The 27,630-nt window shown below is 65.4% G+C and overlaps 3 protein-coding genes across 3 annotated transcripts in view; 1 reads left to right on the forward strand and 2 right to left on the reverse strand.

The window, feature by feature from the left end:
• Positions 1-27,630, forward strand: part of Smim44 (small integral membrane protein 44) — a 213,710-nt gene that overhangs the window by 161,311 nt on the left and 24,769 nt on the right. The window lies entirely within an intron of this gene.
• S1pr4 (sphingosine-1-phosphate receptor 4) lies at positions 1,707-4,887 on the reverse strand. The gene is made up of 2 exons (XM_046444161.2): positions 4,233-4,887; positions 1,707-3,897 (listed from the first exon to the last, which is right to left on the reverse strand). The coding sequence occupies exon 2, from the start codon at positions 3,837-3,839 to the stop codon at positions 2,688-2,690; it is 1,152 nt and encodes a 383-aa protein (XP_046300117.1). The 5' UTR covers positions 3,840-3,897; positions 4,233-4,887; the 3' UTR covers positions 1,707-2,687.
• Gna15 (G protein subunit alpha 15) lies at positions 8,950-27,598 on the reverse strand. Its single transcript, XM_046444180.2, has 7 exons — positions 27,345-27,598; positions 20,132-20,316; positions 17,846-18,000; positions 17,420-17,548; positions 14,572-14,701; positions 12,125-12,278; positions 8,950-9,733 (listed from the first exon to the last, which is right to left on the reverse strand). The coding sequence occupies exons 1-7, from the start codon at positions 27,487-27,489 to the stop codon at positions 9,507-9,509; spliced, it is 1,125 nt and encodes a 374-aa protein (XP_046300136.1). The 5' UTR covers positions 27,490-27,598; the 3' UTR covers positions 8,950-9,506.

Consider the following 27,630-nt stretch of genomic DNA (forward strand, 5'->3'; position numbering starts at 1 on the left):
AAGTTCAAATCCCAGCTCCTCTCTTTCCCAGCTTTGTGCCCTGGGACAAGTTGCTTCACCTCTCTGAGCCTCAGTTTCCTCAGCTGTCAGATATGATGACAAGTAGCTGCAGTTCCTCACGCACCACCAGAGGCACGTGAGGATTTGAGGTCATCAGTGCAAACTGGTTAGAGAAAGAGCCACTGCTGTAAGCGCTCAGTCTGTGTTGGTGTTCTGAGAAGGCGCGGACGGTATGGACGTCGGGCGGATGCGCCGGCACCTGATCCTGGACGTGGCTTCTGGGGTGTCTACACGGCAGGCTCCCCTCTCCTCCCAGGCCCAGCAGATCCCAGAATGCGGACACACAGTGGTCGCATGGATGGGTAGTGGCGCCCCCAGCAGACCAGCCGAGCACCCCGTCTGTGGACCCTGCTCCCGCTGCCCCAGGCCTCTCCAGGGAGGCCCTGGGTGCAGGAGGTGAGCAGCATGAGAGCTGATCCTGGTGTGCGTGCCTCTCACTGGCCCCGTCCCTTGTCACCTCTGCCCGCTGCCACCCCTTCCCCAGGCCAGGCTGACAGCTGGACCCGCAGGGCCTGGTGCACTCAGTGCGGAGGCCAGCCTGGTCAGCACGAGGCCTGGGCTCCAACCACCCCCAACGAAACAAAAGCACGCGACGCGCCGTCTCTGGAACCTTCCCAGCCTCCAGGAGGCCGCTGTGTCCAGCCTCGCTCCACAGGTGAGGAGACAGGCTGGTGGTGCGGCTACTCAGCTCTAGACCCGGGCAGGGAGTCCCTGAGCCACCCAAGGTGCAGCTCCTGGGGACAGCTGTGTGGAGGCAAAGCGGGAAAGCGGGTTCTGAGACCAGCAGGGGCTCCCAGAGCCCTGGGTCACTAGGGGCCTGTGTGCACGGGGCCACAGGCTGGGTGCTGGGGACGGCCCAGGCAGCGAGAGGGCCAGAGGAGGGGCATGTGTGGTCGGGGACTGGAGCCAGGGTGCAGGCCACCTGGGCAGCTGGCGAAGTCCAAAGGAGTCCTAGGGGCAGACCAGGGAGGTGACGTGAGGGGATGCCACAAAGGTCAGCTCAACGGCTGGGCCGGGGTGAGGGAAAGGCCAGGGCCAGCCAGACGCAGGCCCCAGGTGGAGGGAGCAGCGAGCGGCCCAGCCCCGGCTCCCAAGGGCACAGAGACAGGCTCGGGGCTGGGCTGCCCAGGCCCTGCCTCCTGCCTGGACCCCACCTGTCTGCCCTGGCCCCGAGCAGAGGCAGGAAGCGGGGGTGGGGGGGTGGGTAACAGGCCCCTCGCCAGGCGCCAGGAGCTTGCCCCATCTGTCCAGTGAGCATCCCTGTGTGAGCACTTGGCCAGCCTTGCGCCCAGCGGGTTCCTCTGGAAACGTGATCCTGTGCCTGTCACAGGCCTACTGTGCCCCCGATCCAGCCGTCAAGCCCTGACCCCCAGGACCCCAGCAAGGGCTGCTGCTCGGAAACAGGGTCCTGCCCCGGAGTCAGCAGGACTGGGGCCCAGGGGGGTGGGCCGTCCCAGTGCAGGGCGACCAAGATGGAGGGGAGCTCAGGAGAAGCTTCCCAAAGCCCGGGGCACTGAGGCCGCCAGCCTCCACCAGACCCTGGAGGGGCCTCAGGAGCCAGCCCTGGCCACACCTGGACCCTGACTTCGGCCTCCAGAACCCGGAGGAGGAGTGGCCCCAGGGAACCGACACATGGCACCTCAACCTTCAGGTTTGTTGGTTTTAATGAGTTCTGTGTAGCCAGGCCGGTGGGCACAGCACCGGGCAGCGGGGGAACCGGTCGCCAGTCGCCACCTCCACTGCTGCGGCAGAGAAACGGCCACCTGGGTGGGCTGCCGGTGCCCAGCACCCACAGGGGCATCCCAAAGCCCTCTCCTGAGCTCTGGGCTGGCCGGGCAAGGGAGCCCCCCAGGCCTCACGGCTGCCATTTAACGTAAACTAGGTCAACGGAGTGTCCTGACATGGGCGGCTCTGTTCTCCACTCGGTCGCTGGACGGTCCCCCTGGGTGCAGGTGCCCTGGCCAGCACCTGCCTGTCCCCCTGGGTTCCGTGATGAGCTGGGTTCACAGTGGGGGAGGGAACACAGGCCAGGGGGCTGGGCCTCGTCCTCCCGGCCGGCCCCCATCTGGTCCCCAAAAGATGCAGAGGTAGAGCTGGGGAAGAAATCCATTCCCCCAAGGGGAGTGACCGAGAAGACAGAGGGCACGCGTCACCGTCCTGCCTGGTGTCCTGCAGCGTAGGGAGTGGCTGCCACACACACTCACACACACACACACGCACACACAGAGTCCACCCCGGCAGACACACCCCCACTCAGGACCACACTCCCAGGCACACGTGCGTGACCCTGTCTGCAAGAACACACCTGCCCCTGCACACAGCCAGCAGCCCATCGCCCCCGCGTCGTCACCCCCTGCACACAGGCTCCTTGGTGACCTGGGTACCATCCCTGCAGTCCAGGCCTCAGCCCCCCAGCCCGCCCCTCACAGCCGCAGCTCTGTGGCCCAGGAGCCCCCCCGGAGCCGGGGCCTCGCCGACCTGCCACCTGCTGCAGGTGCTCTCTGCCGTGGTGGACAGTAGCCGCCCTGTCCAGGGCCCCGGGGAAAGCCGCTCGGCATCAGCAGGAAGACGGCAGGGCCAGGAGCCACCTCCCGCGGGCCTGGCGGGTGCCTGTGCCCAGCGCTGCCTCAGACGCTGCGCACGCTGGAGACGCTGGACAGGGGCTCCCGCATCCTGAAGCTGAGCGACCGGGAGCCCCGGAAGCTGTCCCTGGGTCTCAGTGAGCTGTCCGTGGTGGACGCTCCAGAGTGGGCCTCGGTGGCCCGGGTCAGGCAGTCCCCAGGGCCCCGCAGGCCCAGCCGGAGGCACCCACAGCACAGGAAGGCCAGCACGGCCCGGCACACCTCCCGGCTGCGGAAGGAGTAGATCAGGGGGTTGATGGCCGAGTTGAGCACGGCCAGCGCCAGGATCCAGTCCATGCCCCGCAGGTACTCCTGGGCCCAGACGGTGGAGCCGAAGGTGTCGGCCAGCAGCAGGCAGAAGAGCGGGCCCCAGCACACCACGAAGGCCACCAGGATCATGAGGACCGTCTTGAGCAGCCGGCGGGACTTGCGTCGGGCCGGGGCGCGCAGGGCCTTCTGCCCGTTGGCCTGCACCACCCGGAAGATGGCCCCGTAGAGGGCCAGGATGGTGGCCAGGATGCAGGCGAAGACCACCACGCAGAAGAGGACGTAGTCCTTGGCGTAGAGGGGCAGCAGGCTGGAGCAACGCTCGAAGGCACACACGCAGTTCCAGCCCAGCAGGGGCAGCAGCCCCAGCAGCCCGGCCAGCAGCCAGCAGAGGCCGATGAAGCCGTAGACGCGGCCCGTCTTGGTGGCCCCGCTCTCGGCCACCGGCCGCACCATGGTGGCGAAGCGCTCGCCAGCGGTGAAGAGCAGGCTGAAGGTGGAGGCCGCCAGGGCCGCGAAGAGCAGGCCCTCCCGCAGGAACCAGTGCGCGGGCGCCAGGCGGAAGGTGCGGGCCCCGGACAGCAGCACGTTGGCCAGGTAGGCCAGGCCGGTGAGCAGGTCGCTCAGCGTGATGTTGACCAGGCAGTAGTAGACCCAGCGCCGCGAGCGCATGCGGGTGGTGATGGCCGCCAGCACCAGCAGGTTCTCCAGCACCACCAGGCCCCCGGCCGCCGCCGAGAGCCCGCGCAGGGCCCCCAGGCCGTCCTCCGGCCCCCCGCGCCCCGCCAGCCGGCCAGAGTGGTTGTAATGCAGGACGATGAGCCGGCTGTGCCCACCGGCCGCCAGTTGGTGGCAGGCGTCCAGGGGCAGCGGGGCCCCCGTGGCGTTCATGGCCTCCCGGGCAGACTGAGGCCCGGCAGGGTGGAGCTCGCAGCCTGGCCTCGGTTTCCTGTTGTTTGAAATTTCCTGTTTTGTTCAAGGTACCCCCAGGGTGGGGGTGAGCCCAGGGCAGGGAGGGGCATCCCAACGGCTGGCTGGCTCTGCCCGGACTCTGGGGAGGCCCTCTGCAGGGACACCCCACTGCCCCGCCTGCCCCCGCTGGTCCTCGAAAGCAGAAGGGGAGGGGGCCACCTGGCACTCGCCACCCCTCCCTGCCTGTCCCCAGGAGCACCCACCGGCTCCCCAGCCGCTGCTGCAGCCAGGCCTGCACACAGCAGGGGCTTAATAAGCGCTTGCCACAAGCTGCCCACGGAAGCCCCTCTCCTCAGGGCTCACCTGGCTCACCTGCTGTGTCCATTGAGGGGGCTGGGCCACGGCTGGGGCTCCCAAAGGCAGCCTGGCTCAGGGGAGGGACCTCAGGGACAGCTCACCAGGCCCCTCACCAGCCCCACTGGCCACGGAGGAGGGCCACGGAAGACCCACTGTCCCTCCCACCCTGGGCCATGTAGTCATCAGCCTTCCTGAGAAGGGAGCCCTTGGCCGCGGGCAGGGGTGGCCACACCAGCTCTGCCAGCCAGGAGCCCCACGAGGGGCCAGGTCGTTCATGAAGAGGCCCAGGTGACCTTGAGGGGCCAGGTGCCCACCCAAGAAGCCAAGTGCCCCAGGAAGGCAGAGAGGAGCAGGGAGCCGCCTGGCACCCCAGCCCCCACTTACCGCCAGCTCTGGGCGGGTGGCTGCGGGAAGCTGCGCTGGCCTGGGAGGGGCCAGCTCTTGTCCCTGAGGTGACCGAGCAGAGGTAGCAGGAGGTGAGGGGGAGGAGGTCGGAGGAGACAGCAGAGGCAGAGGCCCAGGCGCCACCCCGCGCTGTGCGCTGGCAGCCAGCTCCAGGCCCCCTCAGGACAGTCACCGAGTCCTGGGGCCAGCTCTGACTGCCCCGCCCCGCCCTGGACGGAGCCCATCCTAGGTGGCCCCCAACCCAAGCTGAGCCCTGAGCCCGGCTCCCCGTCCAGAGCCTGGTCCTGGCTGAGCCCAGGCAGCTGAGTGCAGGCCTGGTTCTGATCCTGATGCCAGCCCAGCCCCGGCCTTGAGCGGAGTCCACCCCCACCCCCCACCACACCCCTCCCCCACCCCTCCCCCGCCATCCCTGAGCCACCTGCCGGGGTCCCTGATTCTCTACTGAGCCCTGATCCCAGGGTAGCCAGGCGGGGCCCATGACCTCAAGCGTACCCCAACCCTGCCCCGATCCTGTCGAGGCCTGACCCCAAGCTGAACCCCGGTTCTGGCTGAGCCCCTCCTGTGACAGCCTGGCTCCAGCGGGGCCCAAACCCAGGCGCAGTCCCCAGGGTGTGGCCGTCCCCAGGCAGGACCTTCAGCTGCAGAGCGCCTGCCCCCAGGGAAAGGGCTTCCCCTGTGCTGGGCCTGTGGGATTGGGGGTGACCCCTCCAGATGGGCCCCAAGGACGGACGACACCCAGCCTCCTCCAGGGGCCCTCGGACCTCAAGCTGCCCACCGGGTGCAGCTGGGTGGCGCGCGCCTGGCTGGGGAGCCCCCGCTGCCCCACCACCCCCCCGCCACCCGTGGACGAACAAACGTCGGACAGCGACCGCGAGAAGCCGGGAGCTCGGCTGCTGCCCCAGTGGGTCACCAGAAGAAGCGGGAAGGTCTCCAGGAGCAGAGCCGTGTCCCCGGGTCACTCCCAGGACAGGACGCACTGTCGGAGGACGGAGCCCGCTCAGGGCTGTGCGTGGGCAGGGGCACTGTGCTTGGGGTGGAGGGAGGACCTAGTGCACTGACCTCGCCGGGGACCAGCGTCTCCCAAGGGACAGCAGGGGGATGGGGCACCGGTGGACCAGGAAGGACCCCGAGGCAGGTGACCAATCCTGCGGGTCCCTGTGACTCGGGGTTCAGGCTGGGTGGTAGCTCAGTGGTCAGCACTGGCCCAGCTTGTACGCGACCTGGGGTTCCACCCCCAGCACCACAGGAGGCCAACAGAGACCCCCGAGTCCCACTCCCTTTGCTGAGGGCACCGAGAGCCCTGAGCACCAGCTCTGGCTCCTAAGTGCCTCCTGCCCTGACCCTAAGCGGGACGCAGGGCTCCCGGGACCTGCTCATGCAGGAGCCAGATGGCGAGTGGGACCTCTGGGGGCCATGGAGTCGGGAGCCTGGGGACCCTGGGTGGCCAGAAGGGGCGGCAGTGCCCAGCCTGGGACAACTCAAGCCTCACAGGTGGATGATGGTCTCCTGGCCCCAGCATCTCCACCAGGGACAGCCCCAGAGAATGAGAGCGTTCCTTGGCAGAGACACGGGGACGTGTGGGGCTGGCCTGGCAGCAGGCAGCTGGGCTGCCCAGTGGGCAGGACCCGTGTCCTGAGGCTGGGGAGGGAGTGGGACAAGACTGGACACACGGGAGCGTCCCCAGCCAGGGAGAAGGGCTCCCAGCACCTGCGGCAGGTGGAACCTCGGACAGTGAGAACTGAGAACTGGACACAGAAGGACATCCTGGGGGGTCACCTGGGGGGCCCTGGAGGCTCAGAGCCGCGGAGGCAGGAAACAGCACCATGGAGCCAGGGCTGGTGCCCCGGGTCAGGGCCAATGGGCACAGCTTTAGTTTGGGGAGATGGAAAGTTCTGGAGAGGGAGATGGGGACGCTGCTCAGCCCCTGACTGCCCCGGGCCACCAAGCTGCCCACTGGGACATGGGTAAGATGGTAATTCCACGCCGAGCTTCCCCATGATAGAAATCAGAGGTGCCTCGGAGTCAGGTGGGCACGGCGGTGCGTTGGTGTGTACGTGTCAAAGGGCATTCCTTGTGACCCGCCAGGCGTGGCGCTGGGTAAGGGACGCCTCTGCTCTTGGGAGACGCATGGTGTTGGGACAAAAGCCCACGGTGGCTTTGACTCACTCGCAACCTATTTGTAAAAACGTCGGCACAGAGCGCACCTGCTGTGAGAGGGGGAGAGGGAGACGGCCCGCGGTCACCGCGCCCAGGTCAGCGCCTGTGAAGGCCACGACCGTCCAGCTGGACCATGTCCACCCCCGACTCAATCTGCTGGTGCAGTGGACACCACAGAGCGTCCACGGCGGGGATGCTCTCTGGAGCAGCATTTACCTCCGTGGACTCCGGACGTCCTGACGACTTGCGGTGCACGGCTCGGGGCTGGCACGGAGCGTCCGTGTTGTTGGGGGACGGTGACTGGGAAAGCCCCTGGCGGGTGCACACCTCAGCCCTGGCCACGCAGGAGAGGGCGCTGGAGAGGGTCTGGATGGCAGAGGTGCCCGCAGCCGGGCTGCCCACTTGGGCCACCAGCTGGGCACACGGCAAAACCGTGTTGTGTTTTGGAACTTTCTGGAATGTTTTAAAAATATGTGTTTAGCTGTAGGAGGACCCAATACCTCTACTTTAGTGTCACGTGGTGCTGAGACTCGAGCCCGGCTCACGAGTGCCAGGTGAGTCTCCACCCTGAGCCCCAGACACAGCACTTTCTGGAACTTTTTCCCCCAAAGCCTTCTACCCTCGGTGGTGGCTCCCGGGACACGGCGCTGCGGGTAAGGCCCGGTGGTGTCCAGGCAGGCGTGGCCTGGTGCCCCAGAGCAGGCTCGGGCTGGGTTTGGCTCACAGGTGACCTGCGGGCCTGACCCGGGATCCGTGCCATCGCCTGCCGATGAGCGGAGGGAACGCGCTGTGCCAGTCACTTGGCGGCTTGTGCCTCGATGGTATCTTGATGACCTCTCAGCTCCTCCACCAAGTTCCCGAGCCCCAACTGACCCTGGCACTGACCCAGCAAAGGGCTTCCCACAAAACATCTGGCAGCACCTGAGACTGACCTCCCGTCTGGTGCCTTCTGTGGGGTGCCGAGGACTGACCTGGGGACCCCCTGAGCCCACCCCAGTCCTGCTTATTTTTATATTTTGAGATGGGGCCTTGCCACGTTGCCTAGGCTGGCCTTGAACTTGTGATCCTCCTGCCTCAGCCTCCCCGGTTGCTGGGATGACAGGTGTGGCCACTGTGCCCAGCTGAATAGGGTCTTTACAGATGGAATCAGCTAAGACAAGGCCATTCGGGTGGACCCCGGGCCCAGGTGAGGAGGGTGCTTAGAAGAGGAAGAGGCCGGGCCTGGAGGCTTACAACTCGAATCCCAGCCACGTGGGAGGCTGAGGCAGGAGGATCCCAAGCTCCTGACCAGTCTGGGCAACTTAGTGAGGCCCGGTCTCAAAATCAACATAAGAAGGGCTGGGGAGGGCTCCGTGGGGCGCCTGGGACAGCGCTGGGGCAGGGGGCAGTGGTGGCTCAGTGGAGGTCAAGGCCCTGAGACCAGACAGAGAACCCGGACAGACACTTGCAGGAGGAGAAGCCACGGAGGAGGAGGCGGGCCGGGCACTGCGGCCACGCGCCAGGTGACCCAGGGGCTGGACGGGCAGGGAGGGCCTCCCTCTGTCTCTGTTGCGCCTTCGGAGGGGCCGAAGCTGGCCCTTGGTCCCTGAGCCCGTTCTCTGGCCTCCAGACTAAGAGCCATGCGTGTTCTGAGCCCCAGCACCTGCCAGCCCCCTCAGACCAGTCACCCCAAAATCGAGGGGCGTCTGGCACCAGCTAGAGAAGCCAGAGACCTGAGGCCACGTGGGGTGGACCAGGTCCTGGGTCTGGGACCAGCCGGGGTCCTGAAGGAATCTGGCCTCTGTGGACACGGAGGCTGGCCCACCAGGGTGGCCAAGCCACTGCCCCAGGTGAGGCTGTCCTGGGGAAGCCACGTGGGCCTGGGCGCTGCGATGGCCATGTCCCCGCGTGCCACATCACAAACGTCTCTGTGAATCTAAACCAAAGTCGTAAAACGTGCGTCAGGTGCCAGAAGGCCAGGGCCACCAGGTAGGCCAGCTCAGCCACCCTCCAGGGCTCCTGGGGACCGTGTGGGGGCTGGCTGGGTGGCACGGGGCTGGGTGCAGGCTGTGGGTGGGGTGGGACTTCCCTCCCTGGCTTCCCGTACTGTTTCCCAGACCCCTGCCGCCATGGCACCTGGGCGGGTCGCTGAAGGGGGCATGGGGAGGGCAGGAGGCTGTGGACACACCCCCAGGAAGCCCGGACCTCAGGGTCCTTTCTTTAATGTCTACCCCACAAGGGGGCCCGGTGGAAGGCAGGGGAATAAATACAGAGGCTGTTGGGAGCAGGAGAGGGACGCTGGGGCCTCGGGTTCCTCCTCTGCACACCGGGGCAGGACGCCGTGGGCCTGGGGGCTCTGGAAGGTGGCTCTGTGGTGGCCGCCAGAGGCCCCTGCCCGGCCACCTGTCCTGGGTTAGCGCCATTGGTGGGGATTCCTCCTGCTTCCACCAGAGGGCGCCAGAGCCCACCCCGAAGGACAGCTCCTTTCCCAGGGCAGGGTGACCCAGTGACACGGGGGGTGAGGCCCTCCCACGCAGCCTCCCACCCAGGGCCTGACCTTCCCCCCACTCTGGCATCCCCAGAGGCCATTTTGTTCCTCCCTTTCCAAGGGCGTAAATGGAGTCAAGGAGGTCGGCGGGGGACGGCTGACCAGGTGAGGGGCAGAGGAGAGAGGTGGCAGTGGCCTTGGGCTGGAGTGATCGGCATTTGGGGTCCATCTCCACTGCCCGCCGCCTGCCGGGGGCCTGGTCACAGCAGGTTGATCTCGTCCAGGTAGCGGGCCAGCACCGAGTCCCGCACGTCCTTGAAGACCTTGCGGATGTTCTGCGTGTCGGTGGCGCACGTGTAGTGGCTGAAGAGGCGGCGGGAGCGGGGACCTCGCTTGCTGCCCTCGGGGCCGTCCACACAGCTGGTGTACATGCCCGTGTACATGTCCAGGATGAACCTCTTGGCCGCCTCCGCGTCCTGCCGGGGGCCTGGGAAGGGAGGCGGGGGCATCAGGACCCTCTTTGCCCCCTCTGTGGGCATCGCCGGCCGTGTGACCCGGCCCAGCCTACGAGAGCCCGCGGGAAGGCTCACAAGGACGCCGTGATGGGAGGGGGCGGTGGGACGTGGTCCTGGGACTCTGGGCTGGACTCGGGGTGGGGGTTCGGGATCCTGGAGCTGCTGAGGCCAAGGGAGGGAGGGACCCCCGTCAGCCTGGGCCACCCCTGGACGGGCACCTCGGGGCTGGGGACGCAGGGCGTAAAGCACAGCGTGACTCGGGCTGCCCAAGGCCCACCCTGTGCTGCTGTGGCTACCCAGCTGCCAACAGGTCAGTCCCCGATCTCCGCCAGCTGGGCGGTCAGGGCCTGGCGGGGCGGAGACAAGGAGGCTGTCACGGAGAGGGCCCCGCACTCCAGACGCGCCTCCCTGGGTGCCAGAGTGGCTGGCGCTCCAGCTCCAGGTCCTCACGTCCTGGGTTCAAGTCCCGCCTCCCGCTGACCAACTCCGGCTGTCAGCAGGTGGCCGCCGTCCTGGTCCCCTGCACTGGGCTTCCAGATGAGGACAAAGGGCGCCCAGCCGAGAGCTCCCCTCGGGCGGTCCTCCATGGTGAGGGGCCAGCAGCTGGTGACGTGCTCTGGCCACCGAAGAAGTCCCTCACACCATCCCTCCCCTCCCCTGCTCCCACACTCCCTGGGCCAAATGGACCCTCGGGCTCAGCTGGGAAGAGCGCAGAGCGTCCAGGCCACTGGCCTCAACCTGGCCTCGGCCTCCCAGACCCTCGACCTTGTGGGTGTGACCGGCAGAACTGGCCTCGGGGCTCCGACGCAGCAAGGCCGGGGGTCAAACCCCGGCAACCTCTCCAGAGGTCATGTTCGTTGACCTTTGACCTGCTGCCAAGCAGGCCCTGCGAGCCTCATCTACTGGGGCTCATTATGATTTGGGGTGAGATAGTGTCCCTCAAACTCTGCGTCCTCGTCGACCTGAGACTGTGGACTTTGGGGGAGTAGAGTATTTGCAGATGCCATTATTTAAATGAAATGGGGTCAGGCTGACGAGGGTGACCCTAAGGCCACTGGTTGGTGGCCCTGTGGCAAGTGGAGATGCAGGTGTGGTGAGGAGGTGGCCATGCCACAGGGGCACAGCCATGGAGCCTGCGTCTGTGGGCGAGGAACAGCGAGGGGGGCGCCCCCCGGGAGGCCGCAGGGCAGCAGGCCACACCCTGACTCCGCCCCCAGGCCTCGTGGGGAGGGTCCACTGAGCTCTGGAACCCTGGTTCTGTGGCCTGAGGCTGGCTGGTTGGGACGGAGCTGCAGCCCGCAAGTAATCCCTGTTGACACTGAGAGGGTCTCGCCAAGTTGCCCAGGCTGGCCATCCCCCTGCCTCAGCTCCCCAAGCAGCTGGGCAGACAGACGGGGTGACGGCGCCCAGCCTTTGCTGGTCTCCAAGAGGGCCACCCATTGGTCCTCCATCTCTGGGTACGTGGGGCCCCTCCTTTTGAGCCCGGGGCTCACTGGCGTGACGTGCTGGGTGACAGAGTGGGACGAGGGCTATCCTGACTGTCTGAGCCTGGTCTCGACGGCCAGCCCACGCCTGGGCGCCGTCTGTGAACCTGCCTCAGCCATTGTGTGGGGGAGCCCCGGCCACATGCAGCCACGAGCTGGATCCAGGTGCAGCATGGCGGGGACAGGGGAGGCCGTGAGGACAGGCCCAGCGCCCGCGGGGAGAACCTTCCTGAGCTGTTCCTCGGCGCCAGACACCCCTGGTCGGTGCCTCGTGGATCAGGACAAACCCAGCCCAGCTCAGCTCTCCCCAGAGCTTGACCCACGAACTCAGGAGCCAAGTGAAATGGCCGATCGAGCGTGCGGCCTGGGGACTGTTGGGCCCTCGTCACTAGATAGGTAGGACCTGCTCCCGCCCCCCTACCCTGGTGGTGGTGCTCGGGGAGGGAGCCAGCCTGTGCCCCTCTCCAGCCAGGCCTGACCTCTAACCCTCTGCTGGACCCGGGGCTGCACCCCAACCTGCTTAGCCAGCCGTGCACGTCCGGGCAGGCCGTGGAAAGCAGGCCACGGCCACGAGTCAAGGCCCCACGAGAGCTGGGGCGCCCGGGCCGGGGGCCTCGCACGGGGCCTAGCATGCAGAGGGCCTGGGTCCACCCCACACCACGGAAATAACAAGTAGGTGACGTCACAGCGCCTTCTAGAACTCCTTTCTGCCAACTGCCTCTGGCCTGGGCCTGTCCTCTTGACCCCTCTGCAGAGGGGGCGACGTAAGCTCAGAGAGGTCGGGCAGTGGACGGCGCTGGTCAGGACTCGGTCGGATCCTGTTGCCGCCCTGGGGGCCCTGGCCGGGCCTCTCGGGAGCTGCTGTGGAGAATCACTCACCCCGGAAGCTGGGGAAGTAGGTGGCCAGGTGGGAGGAGGGGATCTTCTCCTCCAGGATGTCCGTCTTGTTGAGGAAGAGGATGACCGAGGTGCTCCGGAACCAGGGCAGCTCCAGGATGGTGCCGAACAGCGCCAGGCTCTCCTTCATGCGGTTCTGCAGGGAGCGAAGGCAGGTCGTGGCCCCCGGACACCCTGGCCCTCGTGGAGGGGGCCGGGGGGCGGAGAGGCCTGGTGGAGGCTGTGCCAGGCCAAGCCGGGTCCTCCTGAGCTTGTGTCCACCTCATAGGGCCATTACAGGGAATTCCTGTAGATGAGGTCGTGGGGGGTCCTGATCCCATGTCACTGGTGCTCAGGGGAGGACGCTGGGTGACACTGGAGATGTACTTGGCCAGCCACCACCTGGGGGCTCCCCAGGCTCCGCACAGCATCAGGAGCCAGCCCTGCCACACCTGGGCCCCACGTCCTGCTCCCAGACGGTGGGGAATAAGCCATCTTTGACGCCCCCCATCTGGGCAGCTTTACTTCAGAGACCCCAGGACCCTGGCACAGCCCACGTGGCAGGACCCGAGGGGCAGCTGTCCAGGTGCCCTAAAACTCACTCTGTCTCATTCTGAAAGTGGGAGTCCTAGCGCCCGACCCTCAGGTTCCCAGGCTGTTCCTGTGAAAGCTGAGCCCCTGCCAACGGCCTCCAGGTGACCAGGTGACCCAGGGCTCCTGCTGAGCTGTCGGTCAGGGAGACACTCCTGCAGCACCCTGGCCCTGCCACCCCGCAGACCACCGTCCCTGTGGATGGGGACGCCAGCCTGGCAGGTCCCAGGCCCGGGATCACGGACCCTCAGTGAGTGTGCGTGTCTGCAGGTCCCTGGGTCTCAGTGTGACTTGCTGAGGGTGTGCCTAGGCACAGTGCCCAAGCCCATGGTGTGGCCACCTTGGGCAGGACACTCCTCCTCGTGTGCCTCAGGCAGTGTCAGGTTGGGGTGCAGAGGTCCAGCCACGAGAGGGCAGGGGGGGAAGGGTGAAGCCGCGCCAGGCGTGCACAGGGCCACCCAGAGCAAGGTGCTCCCACGGGCATGGGAGCTGCGGGTGCAGGTCCCCCGGGTTTGCAGGTCCCCGGGTGTGCGGGTCCCCCAGGTGTGCAGGTCCCCATGTGCAGATCCCCCGTGTGTGCAGGTCCCCGGTGTGTGCAGGTCCCTGGTGTGCAGGTCCCTCTGTGTGCAGGTCCCTCTGTGTGCAGGTCCCCCGTGTGCATGTCCCCTGTGTGCATGTCCCCCGTGTGTGCAGGTCCCCCTGTGTACAGTTCCCCGTATGCGTTCCCCGTGTGCAGGCCCCCCATGTGCAGTCCCAGGGTGTGCGGGTCCCCGTGTGCAGGTCCCCCGTGTGTGCAGTTCCCCGTGTGCAGGTCCCCAGTGTGTGCAGGTCCCCCGTGTGTGCAGGTCCCCGTGTGCAGGTCCCCCGTGTGTGCAGGTCCCCCAGGTGTGCAGGTCCCCGTGTGTGCAGGTCCCCCGTGTGTGCAGTTCCCCGTGTGCAGGTCCCCCGTGTGTGCAGGTCCCCGTGTGCAGGTCCCCTGTGTGCAGGTCCCCGTGTGCATGTCCCCCATGTGTGCAGGTCCCCGTGTGCAGGTCTCCGTGTGCAGGTCCCCCGTGTGCAGGTCCCCGTGTGCAGTTCCCCGTGTGCATGTCCCCCATGTGTGCAGGTCTCCGTGTGCAGGTCCCCCGTGTGCAGGTCTCCGTGTGCAGGTCCCCCATGTGCAGGTCCCCCGTGTGCAGTTCCCCCGTGTGCAGGTCCCCCGTGTGCAGGTCCCCGTGTGCAGGTCCCCCGTGTGCAGGTCCCCGTGTGCAGGTCCCCAGTGTGCAGGTCCCGAGTGCAGGTCCCCCATTTGCAGGTCCTCTGTGTGCAGGTCCCCTGTGTGCAGGTCCCCCAGGTGTGCATGTCCCCCGTGTGCATGTCCCCCATGTGCATGTCCCCCATGTGTGCAGGTCCCAGGGTGTGCAGTTCCCCCGTGTGCAGGTCCCCGTGTGCAGGTCCCCAGTGTGCAGGTCCCCCGTGTGCAGGTCCCGAGTGCAGGTCCCCCATTTGCAGGTCCTCTGTGTGCAGGTCCCCATGTGCAGGTCCCCCAGGTGTGCATGTCCCCCGTGTGCATGTCCCCCATGTGCATGTCCCCCATGTGTGCAGGTCCCAGGGTGTGCGGGTCCCCGTGTGCAGGTCCCCGTGTGCAGGTCCCCCTGTGTGCAGGTCCCCCGTGTGCAGGTCCCCGTGTGCAGGTCCCCATGTGTGCAGGTCCCCCGTGTGCAGGTCCCCTGTGTGTGCAGGTCCCCCGTGTGCATGTCCCCCATGTGTGCAGGTCCCAGGGTGTGCGGGTCCCCGTGTTCGGGTCCCCCGTGTGCAGTTCCCCGTGTGCATGTCCCCCATGTGTGCAGGTCCCTGTGTGCAGGTCCCCGGTGGCCCACCTCCTGGCTGTTCTCCTCCAGGCACTGGTCGTACTCGCTCAGCGAGGCCAGGTAGATGAGCGCCATCACGTTCTCGAAGCAGTGAATCCACTTCTTACGCTCCGACTTCTGGCCACCGACATCCACGATCCTGCGGGGACCCAGCGCCTCTTTCAGAGCTCGGCCTGGCTGGGAACGTCCCAGCCCCATGCACCAGGCACTCCTCGGCGCGGCCCAGTCAGGATTCACACCAGTGTGGACGCGCCCCTGGGGAGCCACACGTGCCCCCTGGGCAGGGACTCGCCTCCCACCAGCTTTAGAGGAGGGAAGGAGGCTCGGGATGGGACAGGCTGTCCCCAGTGTCCATGGCCAGGGGCTACTGCTTTTGCCCACATCTGCGAGAGCCCTGGATCCACCTGGTTCTGGCTGGGTGACATGGGGGAGGTGGTCACGTGACCCCAGGACAATAGAATGGGTTCACAGACTGAGTTCAGGCTGGCCGTGGGGTGTCCAGTGAGGGTTCGATGGAACAGAGGACATCCCCAGACAAACTGTCCTGTCCGTCCCCGGCCCTGCACACCACAACAAAGCCCTCCCCTCCCCCTCTTCCTGTTCCCTCTGCTCTAAAAGTGGGTCACTGATAGCAATCTGCATGTCATTTCCCGGGGGATGCAACCGTCACTCAGGAAATGCCAAAGCGCAGGCTTCACAAAGCCCAGCCAGAAGCCTGAGAGAGAGCAGGGACCTGCCCCCCCCCCGGACCAGAGGGGACATCAAGGCTGGACACCCAGCAGGTGGACCGCAGTGGGCACTATGTCACTTGACACCTGACACTCTTCAGAGTTCCTCATGCACCATCCCAGAGCAGGATTAAGGGACAGTGCTTGGGCACGGGGCTCTGCAGACCAACAGGGGTCGGCAACTTGCCCGGCATGACTAAAAGTGTCCCCTCCCCTCCTGGGTCCCTTCCCACTGGGCCTTCACTCTGTTCATTACCTCTCTCCATGGCCTGAGAGCATCCCACATCTCCTTGACTGACACCCGTCTTCCATATGCACAGCGCCAACCCCCACTGCTGAATATCTACCCACCCACCATCCACCACCCACCCACCATCCACCACCCACCCACCATCCACCATCCACCCACCATCCACCATCCATCCACCATCCACCATCCATCCACTCACCATCCATCCACCATCCACCCACCATTCACTCACCATCCACCCACCATCCACCCACCATCCACCATCCACCATCCATCCACCATCCACCATCCATCCACTCACCATCCACCCACCATCCACCATCCATCCACCATCCACCATCCACCCACCATCCACTCACCATCCACCCACAATCCACCATCCATCCACCATCCACCATCCACCCACCATCCACTCACCATCCATCCACCATCCACCATCCACCCACCATCCACCATCCACCCACCATCCACTCACCATCCATCCACCATCCACCATCCATCCACCATCCACCATCCACCATCCACCCACCATCCATCCACTCACCATCCATCCACCATCCATCCACCATCCACCATCCATCCACCCACCATCCACCATCCATCCACCATCCACCCACCATCCACCATCCATCCACCATCCACCATCCACCCACCATCCACCATCCACCCACCATCCACTCACCATCCATCCACCATCCACCATCCACCCACCATCCACCATCCACCCACCATCCACTCACCATCCACCCACCATCCACCATCCACCATCCACCCACCATCCACCATCCATCCACCATCCATCCACTCACCATCCACCCACCATCCACTTACCATCCATCCACCATCCATCCACCCACCATCCACCATCCATCTACCATCCATCCACCCATTATCCACCATCCATCCACCATCCACCATCCATCCACCATCCATCCACCCACCACCCACCATCCACCATCCATCTACCTACCATCCACCCACCATCCACCATCCATCCACCCACCACCCACCACCCCACCACCCATCCACCATCCACCTCCTTGCACCTTTCCAACCTTTCACCCACATTACCACTTCTGCTCTTGACCCTGGGCTGATCAAAACAGCAGAAGACTCGAGCTCCTCTCCTTGACCCTTTCATTGGCCACCATTGCTGGATGACCCCAGCAATGACGCCCTGCCCTGGCCCCTCACTCTGTCTTCAGCTCAGGCCTTCATCCAGCCACTTCCAGGTGTCCCCAGGTCCCTGAAACTCAACCCCTGTGGCTTCATTGTCTTACCTCGTCACCCCCATCCTGTTGGCTCCACTGTGATCGTGACAGGAGCTCCCAAGCAGTGTTCTTACTTCCTGTTCCAGTTCCCACACCTGCCTAGTCCTGCCTGTCCTGCATCTGCAACAAGTCTTGGACCTCCTGTCATTCCCATGTGCAAGCCACTGTCCCGGCCTCACCAACCCTTCCGGCCTCTTTCTGAGTCTCCTGCCTCCAGCCTTACCCTGACCCTCTAGTCTTCTCCTGATATTGACCAGAGATGACTCCCGAGCTCCCCAAGCCTGGAGGTCATCCCTCTGGCCTAGCCCTGACCACACGGTCTCTGTTTTCTTTTCCCTGGCAGCCCCTTGAGGGTTGGGACTAGTAAACTCCTATCCATCCTTCAGTACCCCAATACCAATGTCCCTCCTCCAGGACACCTCTCCTGGGGCCCTGGGGCCTCGCCCAGGCCCCTCCAGTTGCCAGTCCTGACCAAACAGGGGCTGGAGGAGTCATCCCATTGGAGCCTGGGACCCCAAGCTCCTCTTCACTCCTCAGGGGTCCAGTTCCTTATCCCCTCTGCAAGAGCCTTCCCCAGGCTGGGGGTAGGGACCAAGTTGGGCACTGACCGCAGTTTGGTTTTCTGCACGGAGAAGCAGTACTCGTTGATGCCAGTGGTGGGCATGCGGCTCCGCAGTACGTCCTGCGCCGTGGGGATGTAGCCGTCCTCGGTGATGCGCTCCAGGTGGGACAGGTAGCTGTGGGACAAGAGCCCGCGGCCCGTGTTGCAGCCTGTCCCTTGGCTGTTCAGCCCCAGGAGGTGTGTAAACGCGAGGACAGGCTCCCCAGCCCCGTCACCCTGGGTGTGCAGTGTCACCTCAGGAGTAGGACCACCCCAGGGAGAATGTCGCCCTGTTGGGGGGAGCCATCCACGCTGGCCTGCACTGCCCAGCAATGGGGGGGACCGGCCCCTGGCCTGGGTCCACGGGGGCTGCTCCTCTGTCTCTCCCTGCCCCCAGCCCCCCCACGCCCGTGGCCCGCAACCCCAGACTCACTACACTGCCGAGTCCAGCAGGTGGAACTCACGCCGGCGCTCATAGCAGGCCTGGACGCCAGCGTCCTGCCACAAGTACTGCACGGCCACCGCACAGCGCTGCTCGAACGTGGTCACCTTGTAGGGATCCTGGCTCATGACCAGGCTGGCGTGGTGCTGGAGAGAGACACGGGGGTCTTAGAAGTTCTAAGCTCAGGCTGGGCCCGGTGGCCACACCTGTGATCCCAGTGGCTCAGGAGGCGGAGGCAGGAGGATCAGGAGTTCAAAGCCAGCCTCAGCCTAAGCAACTCAGCCAGGCCCTGACCCTAAATAAAACATAAAAACGGGCTGGGGTGTGGCTCAGTGGTGAGGGCCCCTGGGTTCAGTCCCTGACACCCCCCAAAAAAAAGACCTAGATAAACAGAGGATGTACCATGTTCATGGATTGGGAGGCCTGGTATTTACAGGTTGTTGTCTCTCCATCGATTGATCTGTGGATTTGATGCAGTCCTGATCAGAGTCCCAGAAAGGTAGTGGTGTGTGCGTGTGTGTGTGAGAGAGAGAGAGAGAAAGAGCGAGCGAGCAGATACACTGTTAGGACGGTCCTGGAGCAGCCCAGCCACAGAGCAGTCCTGGGAGGGGCCTTCGTGGGTCTCAGAGCTCCCCCAGGAAGCCACGGGGGACACGCGTGTTCACTGAAGGGCAGGTCAGCAGAGCCAGAGAACAGACCAGGGACTCGGCCCTGAGCACATCGCGGCACCGGGGCTGACAGCAGTCAAGGAAGGACGGTGTCCTCGACATGGTGACAGCCGAACGCCCACAGGACAGAAGGGACAGGGAAATTGCCGCCTGCCTCACGCGCTGCACGACCGACCCCCGTGGAAAGTCGAGCCACAGGCAGACAGCGAAGCCGGGCCTAGAGATGGGCAGAAACGGGGTCTCCCCGCAGGACCGGGGTGGACACAGACGCACACAGACAGGACTGGTCAGAAGAGACGGAGCCACTGGACTCACTGGGACGGAGGCTCTGTCCTGCAGACACCGTGACAACAGTGGGAAGGGACCCTCAGGTGGGGGACCAGGACCCGCAGATGGGTCACAGGTCAGGGAGGAAAGGGCTTTGAAGAGGGCGTGAAGCAGAACATGGGCAGAAGGCACAGCGGCTCAGGAGAGGAGGGGGACGGAGGGGGCCGGCCACGCGGGAGGCCGAGGCCAGCCTGCAGCACAGCAAGACCTGTGTCCCCAGAGTCCAAAGCCACAGGGCAGTGCCCACTTCTCATGCCACAAGGAGACGCAGCCAGCAGTGAGCTCCGGCCACGGCAGGACCCCTGCACCCCGAGGCCCAGGAGTGGAGGGGGTCCCCGCTGGGCTCAGGGCAAGTGCTGGAAATGTGGAGGTGGGGTCCCAGGTCACTGGGACTGCCCCAGAAGGGGACAGTGGGACCCCAGCCCCTTCACCTTCCTCTTGTTCAGTCCCCAGCCCCGAGATGGGTGCCCGGGCCCACGGCGGGCCCCGAGCCACAGGCCACACACCATGGACGGGGGCCCCAGGTGAGCCAGAGTTACCCCCCCCCTCGTCACTCTCCCAGGGAATAAAGGGCTGGGGGACCAGCCTGCCCAGGGGACCGGCTTCCCGAGCCACCCACCCAACAGAGCGACAGACTCCCCATATCTCCTGAGAGGACCCAGACGTCCAGCGAATGGCATGGCCACAAAGCCAAGCCTCTCAGTGGACACGAGCCCAGCAGGCGAGGACAAGTGAGCCCGCGAGAGCTGAGCCCACCGTCCGGTCCCCACTGAGAAGTTCAGACACGGGCCACCCGGGGAGACGGACTGGGGAAGGGGCCTCTGGGGACAGGCCTGCTGCCCGCCCTGCTCCCCCCGGGCGGCGGCCCACGTGCATCTGCCTGGTGACGCTCAGCCTCTGTCTGGAGCCCTGTCTTGCTTTTCTAAATCGTGGACGTTTTCGTGCTTTGATGGGGCTTTTGTCTGACTCTGAGACAGGGCCTTGCTGGGTTGCTGAGGCTGGCCTGGAGCCTGCGGTCCTCCTGCCTGGGCCTCCTTCCTAGTCACTGGGGGACACGTGTGGCTCCATGCCTGGTTTCGGGAATCCTAAGTCCCCAAGGTCCCTTGCCAGCCCCCCAGGGCACCACTGCTCACCTCGGACCGGACTGGATTCAAAGCTCAGAGCTTTTCAGATTTCAGACACGTCTCGTGACACAAATGGGGACACCAGCTCAGCCCAGGGCTCTCAGGGTCTGGTGGGCTCCCCACCTGGTCTGGGGGTGCGCCCTGCCTCGGGGGCTCACCTGGCTCTCGGGCCTGCTGAAGGGGATCTGCAGCCTGCCCATGGCCTCGATCAGGGCCTGCATGGACACAAAGATGTTCTGGTAGACCAGCGGCCGGAAGCCCTTGCGCTCCTCCTCCGAGTAGCCGTTGCCGTGGATGATGCGCATCTGCTTGATGAAGGTGCTCTTGCCGCTCTCGCCAGGCCCTGGGGACACCCACAGAACCAGCGCTCAGCCCCTGCCACACGGCACCGGGCAGCCAGCCGGACCCTGTCCACACCCTCGCTGTGTGCCCTGGGCTGGTGACGCTGAGCCTGGGCCTCCCCACGGGGAAGTGGTGTGGGGGCTGCAGGAATCCACTGTCCAGTCTCCCCACAGGGGTCAGCACCCTGCGGCCTGCAGGTCCAGCCAACTGCCTATTGCGCGTGGCTGGCCAGTTGACGCCCTCAGTGTGGTTTTCTCCAATTCCGATTCTTGTTGGGGTTGCGGTTCTTGCATTTCAAAAAGACTGAGTCAGAACAGTAGTTCACGTCGCGTGGAAATCGCGTGAACATCGCATCCCCGCATTCGTGATGGAGTTTTAAAAGACGTTTGTTTTTCAGTCGTAGTGGACACAACACCCTTATTTTACCGATCCATCTCTGTGTGTGCGGAGGCTGGAACCCAGGGCCGCGCGCTGGGCGAGGGCTGCACCGCTGACCCAGTCCAGCCTCACGGTGGGTTTTTTCTCTCCCGTGTGGGAAGGCACGCAGCCGCAGCCCAGCCAGGAGCAGAGTTGGCCTGGCACGGAGCCGCAGGGGCCAGGGGCCTCCCACGGGGAGGACTAGGTCACCCCTGGTCCTGGTCCTGGCTCGAGAAGAGCCACACAACTGCTTTGCATCATGACTGCTGGCTAGGACACAGAGGTACAGTGATCTGGGGACTGCGGGGGGTTCAGGAAGACCTCTCGCAGAGGTGACTTGCAGGTCGGGGTCTGAGGCCAGGGAAGTCCCTCTTGTGCCAAGATCAGGAAGAAGAGCCTTCGGGGCAGAGGCAGAGCCACGCAAAGGCCCTGGGGTTGGAGGGGGCCGGCAGGTTGGAGGCACAGCAGGGAGCTGTGTGGCTGCAGCAGGGGAGGGGGGAGACACGGGGAGGAAGAGGACGGGCAGGCTGGGCAGGGTCCGGGGCTGCGGGAGGACCTGGGCTTGGACCCTGACGGAGGTGGGAGCCACGGAGGGCTGTGGGCAGAGGAGGGAGAGGCCTGGTTCGGGTGCTCAAAGGCACCCTCTGCAGGGAGGACAGATCCCGGGGGTGGGGCGGGCCTGGAGCCAGAGACCAGGTGGAGGTGACCGTGCTAGTCCGGGTGGGCAGTGATGGGCTCCAAGCTGCCCCCGTGCAGCTGGGGAGAGGGGGACGTGCTGGGTGGCCTTGCCTGCAGACAGGAGCAGGGCCCAGGCCTTGCAAAGCCTCCTGCACAACGTGAGGGTGGCTCGGAGGAAGCTCGGGCCCTCCCTGCCCGCCAGGCTGCGCCTGCACAGCTGGCCCTGGCCTGTGAGCACTCCACTGGGCCACCAATACCCAGGCCGCGGCCCAGCCCCGGGTCCAAGGCTGACGCCAAGACGGCCCTCTGCAAAGCCTCTGAGCCTGGAGGGAGGCGGGGCAGGAGCTGGTCGCTGGGCCCTGGGGGATGCTGGCCGGGGCCGTCCTGGGGACGGGGAGTGGGGACAAGTCCTGTGCCTGGCCCGGGAGGGAGGCAGTTAACTCGGGAGGAACTGGGACAGCAGTGAAAAGGGAAGGGTGGCCGGGCCGGGCCAGAAAGGGGAACCAGGAGCCGGCGGACCACCACCCGCCACCCGCCAGGCGCCCGCAGCTCCCTCTGCATCTGTGCGGGCGGGCGGCGGCCACCTGGCCTCTGAGCCTTCCCTGGTGTCCAGTCTCTTGGACTCAAGGTCCAAGAAAACGTCTCTCCCGCCGTGAGGGACGTGCGTGGGGAGTTGGGGGCTGGCAGAGTGGGAAAGGGCGCAGGCTGGCCGAGGGCGGCCCTGCCCATCGCCGACCCCAGCCATTGTGCTGGCTCCTTGCTTCTCGATCCCCAGAGGCCTCGGCGGGGACAGGAGTCAGCCGGCGGCTCAGGGAAACCGGGCGTGTGCCAGTCAACTGTGCCCGTGTATGCCAGGGCCACTCGGCCACCAGGCCGCTCGGCCAGAGGACTTCCCACTCGTGGGGCCCAGGGCAGACGCCATCGAGCAATTCACACGCAGTGAGGGTGGTGAGTGTGTCCGTGTGCACTCGCACGCGGTCTGAACACACGCAGTTCCCCGTGGCTGGCCGCCTGTCCCCCTACAGAGCCCCCCAGGTCAGTCAGCGGCGCCATCGGGATGGAGCTGACGTCCCATCGCCTGGTGACAACAGAGCTGGGTGCCTTCCCGCTGTCACAGAAATGCTGGTAATGCCAGTCGGGAGGAAGCAGGGCATGTGGCTTGCGGTCACTGTGGCACATGGCACTTGAAGTGGTGACTGGCGGCCATGTGGCTGACTCACGCCCTAAATTTAGGAGACTTTTCTGGTCCTGGGGACTGAATGCAGGCTGCTCTGCTGCCAACCCACGTCCCGAGCCCGAGTTCAGTTTGAGGCAGGGTCTCAGTAAGTTGCTTAGGGTCTTGCTAAGTCTCCCAGGCTGGCCTGGAACTTGAGATCCTCCTGCCTCAGCCTCCAGAGTCGTGGGGAGTCCGGCATGACCGGCATGGCCCCCGCCCGCTGTCCACACTACACTCTGGATCCTTATTTTAGAGCACAGCGTGTCTTGATGGCCTCGAGAGGCCACGTGGAGCGACTGACCTGTACCGTCTTGGTCTGTGCGAACGTGCTCCCACCGAAGCCACCTAGCAATGCGCTCAGCGGGACGTCCCGCTGGGGCGCAGGGGGCAGGGGCAGGAGGATGCTCTGAGCCCAGAGTCCACGGCCCTCGAGACCACGGAGGAAGGAAGGGGGGAGGGAGGCTCCACCCGCCCCTCGTTACTGCGCGTGCGCATGTGTGCACATGTGTGTATGCGTGTGTGCACGTGTGTGTGAGCGTGTGCAGAGACAGCGAGTACAGGAAATGGAGCGCCACGTGGCCCTGCACAGAAGAACCCAGGAGCAACTTCCATGGTATGAAGTTATTTCTCAGTAAAAAGTTAGGAGAGGGGCTGGGGACGTGGCTCAAGCGGTAGCGCGCTCGCCTGGCATGCGTGCGGCCCGGGTTCGATCCTCAGCACCACATACAAACAAAGATGTTGTGTCCGCCGAAAACTAAAAAATAAATATTAAAATTCTCTCTCAAAAAAAAAAAATAAAAAGTTAGGAGAGAAGGGGGCCCGAGCGCCAGGTGAGGCCCCCGGAGCACGGGAAGGGTTTGTGGGGAGACGTGGGGAGGCCTGCAGTCCAGCCAGTGGACACCAGACGTGCCGCATGACCCCGCCCCACCCCTGTGGCCAGTACAGGAGGGTCTGCCAGGTGCCACAGGGGGCTGGAGGGGGCTGACGGGACCCTGGGGGCCACGACTTCTCTACACATCTAAAATCATGCCAAATAAGAGGTCCCCGGGCGGCCTGGGGCAGGGCGCGGGCCAGCAGGTCGGACCCTCCGCTCCGCACAGAAACACAGACAGTAAGGGCTTCCCGTCTACGGCGACAAAATAAGGTAAAAAAAAGAAATTACCTTAAAAACAGGCAAAGGCCCCCAGGCAACAGTGCAGGTCCCCCTCTGAAGCTCTGGGGACCTCCCAGCATGGGCCACGGGGGCCACGGGGGCCACTGCGTCTCAGGCCAGGACTCCCCGCAGCTAGGGCGTGAGACCCCCGAGGGCTCCTGCAGTGGACGGAGGCCCAACCGTGGGGGAGACGCCTGCACCCCCAGGAGGCTCCGAGACCCGCGGCCCTCGGCTTGGGAGCCGCAGTGACCGGGGCTGGCCGAGGTGGCCGTGGGCTCCTGGCCCGCGGCTGGTGCTCAGGTGCGCACCCCCCTGCCCAAGCCTCGCCAGGAGAGGCTGCTGCTTGGCCTCTTCTCATGGGGAAACTGAGTCCCAGCTGGGCAGGGCCTGCCTTAGGTCTGATGGCCGCCCAGCTCCCCAGGTCAGTGCCGAGCTGGGCCCCTAGGGCAGGCAGGCGCCCGCCGTGAGCTACGCCCCAGCCCCAGGACACAAGGTTCTAACTGAACCCGCTTCGGTTACGCCTGGCCCTGTCCCAATTCATTGTCCTCGTCCTCACTGCAGCTGGTGTGAGGCCCCAGCTGAGACCCCCGGGTCCCCCTCATTCCTCAGAGACTCCCTCTGTTTTCCACTTCAAGGAGACACGGGGATCAGAGAGCTCAGGTGACGTGCCTAGGACCACACAGCGAGGAGACAGGGAGGAAACCCGGTCCCTGGGCCAGCGTGTCACTGTGGGGTGACGACGTTTCCATGCACACTGGGCCACTAGGCAGTCCCACGGGAGCTGCAGCCGGGGACAGGCTTCGACCTCTCTCCTCCACCTTGGGTCCCCAGAGGCACACGCCAGCGGCTGTCCCGCGGGAGCAGGCCCTGCTGGGGCTGCGCCGTGGACGTCAACCTCCCGTGTTTCATCAAAGGCAAAAATCACGATGATGACCAGGATAATTGTTGGCGGCTCACAACGTGGGCTCTGGGACCCGCAGATGGATTGTAGCCCAGAGTCTGAAAAACACCAGGGGACCCTGTCTTTGCCGCCTGTCACCGTCCTGACGCCCGGGACGTGGGTTGTCTGCTCCTGGGCAGAGGTGGGGTCTGCCCTAGGACACTCTGAGGGGCCAGGCTGCGGGAGCAGCTGCCACGGCGGGGGCCGAGCCCCGGAGTCACGGGGCATCTCTCTGGCCTGGGAAGCCAAAGGGGGCAGGAGGCGGGCCACGCGGCCTGGCTCCGGCCCAGACTTGCTGCTGGGCCTCAGTGTCCCTATCTGTCACTGGCGTTTGTGGCTCTCCTCCTCCTGAGGGACAGCAGAGCAGTGAGGAGGGCAGACTGCTGGCCTCCGCCTCCCGGCCCTGCGGACAGCCGGCTCCTCTCTCCCCACGGTTGGGGACAGTCTCACCTCCACCCAGCACTTCGCCAACTTCCTCAAAGGATCAGTCATCTCCAGGAGAAAGCAGTCACTTTTAGATTCGATTCCTGTTTTCAGGGGGGTGTGGAGGCAGCCCCCAGGTGGGGGCAGCCAGTCAGCGGGGGCCGGCAGAGGGGCTCCCTGGTGTGTGGCTGGCTGAGCGCCCGGCGCTGGAGCCACCACGGGCCTTTCCCAGCTCCAGGAAGACGTCACACAACCCCTGGGAAGATCCTCCGAGTCAGGAACCATCCCTATTCATCCCTGCCCCACTGGGCTCACCCTACACAGGGCGGGCAGCTGTGGTCTGCGCATGTGTCCACCGTGTAACTGGAGAGATGAGCGGTGAGGCCCCCACAAGGGAGGGCGAGTCTGGAAGAGGGTCAGAGGAGAGGCCACAGGACGGCGGCCCTCATGGCCAGGGTGGGAGACCTCTCGCAGGGTGCGTGGGCTGAGGCCTGCGGGGAGTGGACGCTGGGGGAAGGGGGCCGAGCGCGCGGCGGCCGGGCGGTGGAGCCCGGGACGCTGCAGACAGCTCTCTGAAACCCAGGAGCCCCTGCCTGCAGGTCCGGGGGCAGGGGCAGAGACTGTCCAGCACCGAGGGCGCAGGGGGCATCACTACGGATCCTACAGGCAGCAGGAGCGCCGGGGTGTTACGAAGGGCGCGTCGCCACACACCAAGGACGCAGAGGAATGGACAGTCTCTGAAAGACTCAAAGGGCCAGAGCTCCCTCAAGGATAAGTCGATGCCCACAAGGCCCCAAGGAATAATGAGACGGACGTGCCTCTGTGGTGAACGTCAGAGCTCCGGTTGACGACGTCACACAGAGATGACATCTATTACAGTCACTGAGTCACAGAGACAGAGGTATCGCTTGAAGAAAGAACTTTTTTGCAGAGCTGGGGATTGGCACTTCTTATTTTATCCTGAGACAGGCCTCAAACTTGGGATCCTCCTGCCCCACCGCCCAGGCACTCGGGGTTACAGGTGTGCCACCGTGCCCAGCGGTGATTAGAGCCTTAATCAGAGACCTTGCAGGCTCAGGTGGTTTCACCCTTCGTGCTACCAAACATCAAGGAGAAAAGCAAATGCTCAGCTCCCAGCAAGGAAGTCAGACACTGCCCCCAAAGGGTCACCGGAAAGTACCAGAGTGCACATGGGTGGGGGGGTGCATGGGTCTGGATTCTGGGCCACACGAGGACGGAACAGGGAGAACCGCGGTAGTTCATGGCGGGCGGAGGCCAGAGTTGGAAGGACTCCCTATGAAGGTGCCACCCCAGCCCTGCCCACGCTGTTCCTCTCTCCCCTCCCGGGGCTGCCTCTTCCCACTGGGCCAGAGAAGAACGTGGCCCCCACAGTGGGTGACCAGCCTTTTTGCCCAGGACAGCCACACATGGGTTCAGAAGCCCTGACCTCCAGTCCCAGCCCAGGACTCGGGGATCCAGGAGACCCTCCAAACCTTGGGTCCTCGCAGTGGGGTCAGTGGCCCCTGAGCAGGGGACAGTCCAGGGAGCAGACACAAGGGCCCTGAGGCTTCAGAGTTCAGGCTCTTGGAGCCTTAAAACCCTGGGCACCATCAACTCCAACTGCCTGCGCTTGTACTTCCTCGCCCTGTTTGGTTTTGCACCAAGCCTTCTTGCCGGAAGTTTCTGTCGCGGGGTTTACCCCATGAATGGGTGCTCCTCGCTGGCCGACCCATGGCCAGGCAGACCTGCTTCCCTCCTGCCACCGACTCACTACATCAGTCTCCGGTGGATGAATGAATGGCCGGCCAGCTAGTCCTGCGGTCCTGGGTCCTGGCCCAGGACACCCCTGGACAAGCCCTCCTCCGAGGGCAGCGGCGCAGAGCAGCAAGGGGAGCCTGGCCTCGGAGGTGGAGGAGGAGGCCGGCGGCCCCTCCCTGCGGCCGGCCGGGCGGGTTGTGCACCTGGGCTCATCCTCATTCCCGTGCCATGACACAGGCGGGCAGGGCGTGGTGGGTCTGCCTCGCCGGTGCCCTGCGCCCTGCCGAGCCTGGGCGCGGGGCTGCCGCCCGACCGCAGGGGAGCTCGGCTTTTCGCGCGCGGTGCCCGGGCTGTGGCACGGTCTGGCCGGGGACGGCCGAGGCCTCGCCCCGGCCTCGCCGGCCTCCCCTGCCGGCCTCCCCCCCCCCCCCCCGCCGCGCTCACCCAGCAACAGCAGCTTCAGCTCCCCGCGGTCCTGCCTCTTCTGCTCCAGGAGGATCTTGTTGATCTCCTGGTCGATCCGCGCGGCCGTCTTCTCCTCCTCCGTCAGGCACCAGGGGCAGCAGCTCCAGGTCAGCGACCGGGCCATGCTCGGGGCCTCAGCGGGCACCAGGCGGCATCGCCCCGGCCGCCGCGCAGGGCACCCAGCGGCGCGCTCTGGACGGCGGGCTGCTCGTCGCGGGGCCCGACGGACGTCCCTGCGGCCCGCGGGGGGCCGGCGCACGAGGCC

The sequence above is a fragment of the Marmota monax genome, unplaced genomic scaffold (genome assembly GCF_021218885.2).
Source record: "Marmota monax isolate L192 unplaced genomic scaffold, Marmota_monax_Labrador192_F-V1.1 WCK01_AAM20220418_F8-fsc00102, whole genome shotgun sequence".
Classification (NCBI taxonomy): domain Eukaryota; kingdom Metazoa; phylum Chordata; class Mammalia; order Rodentia; family Sciuridae; genus Marmota; species Marmota monax.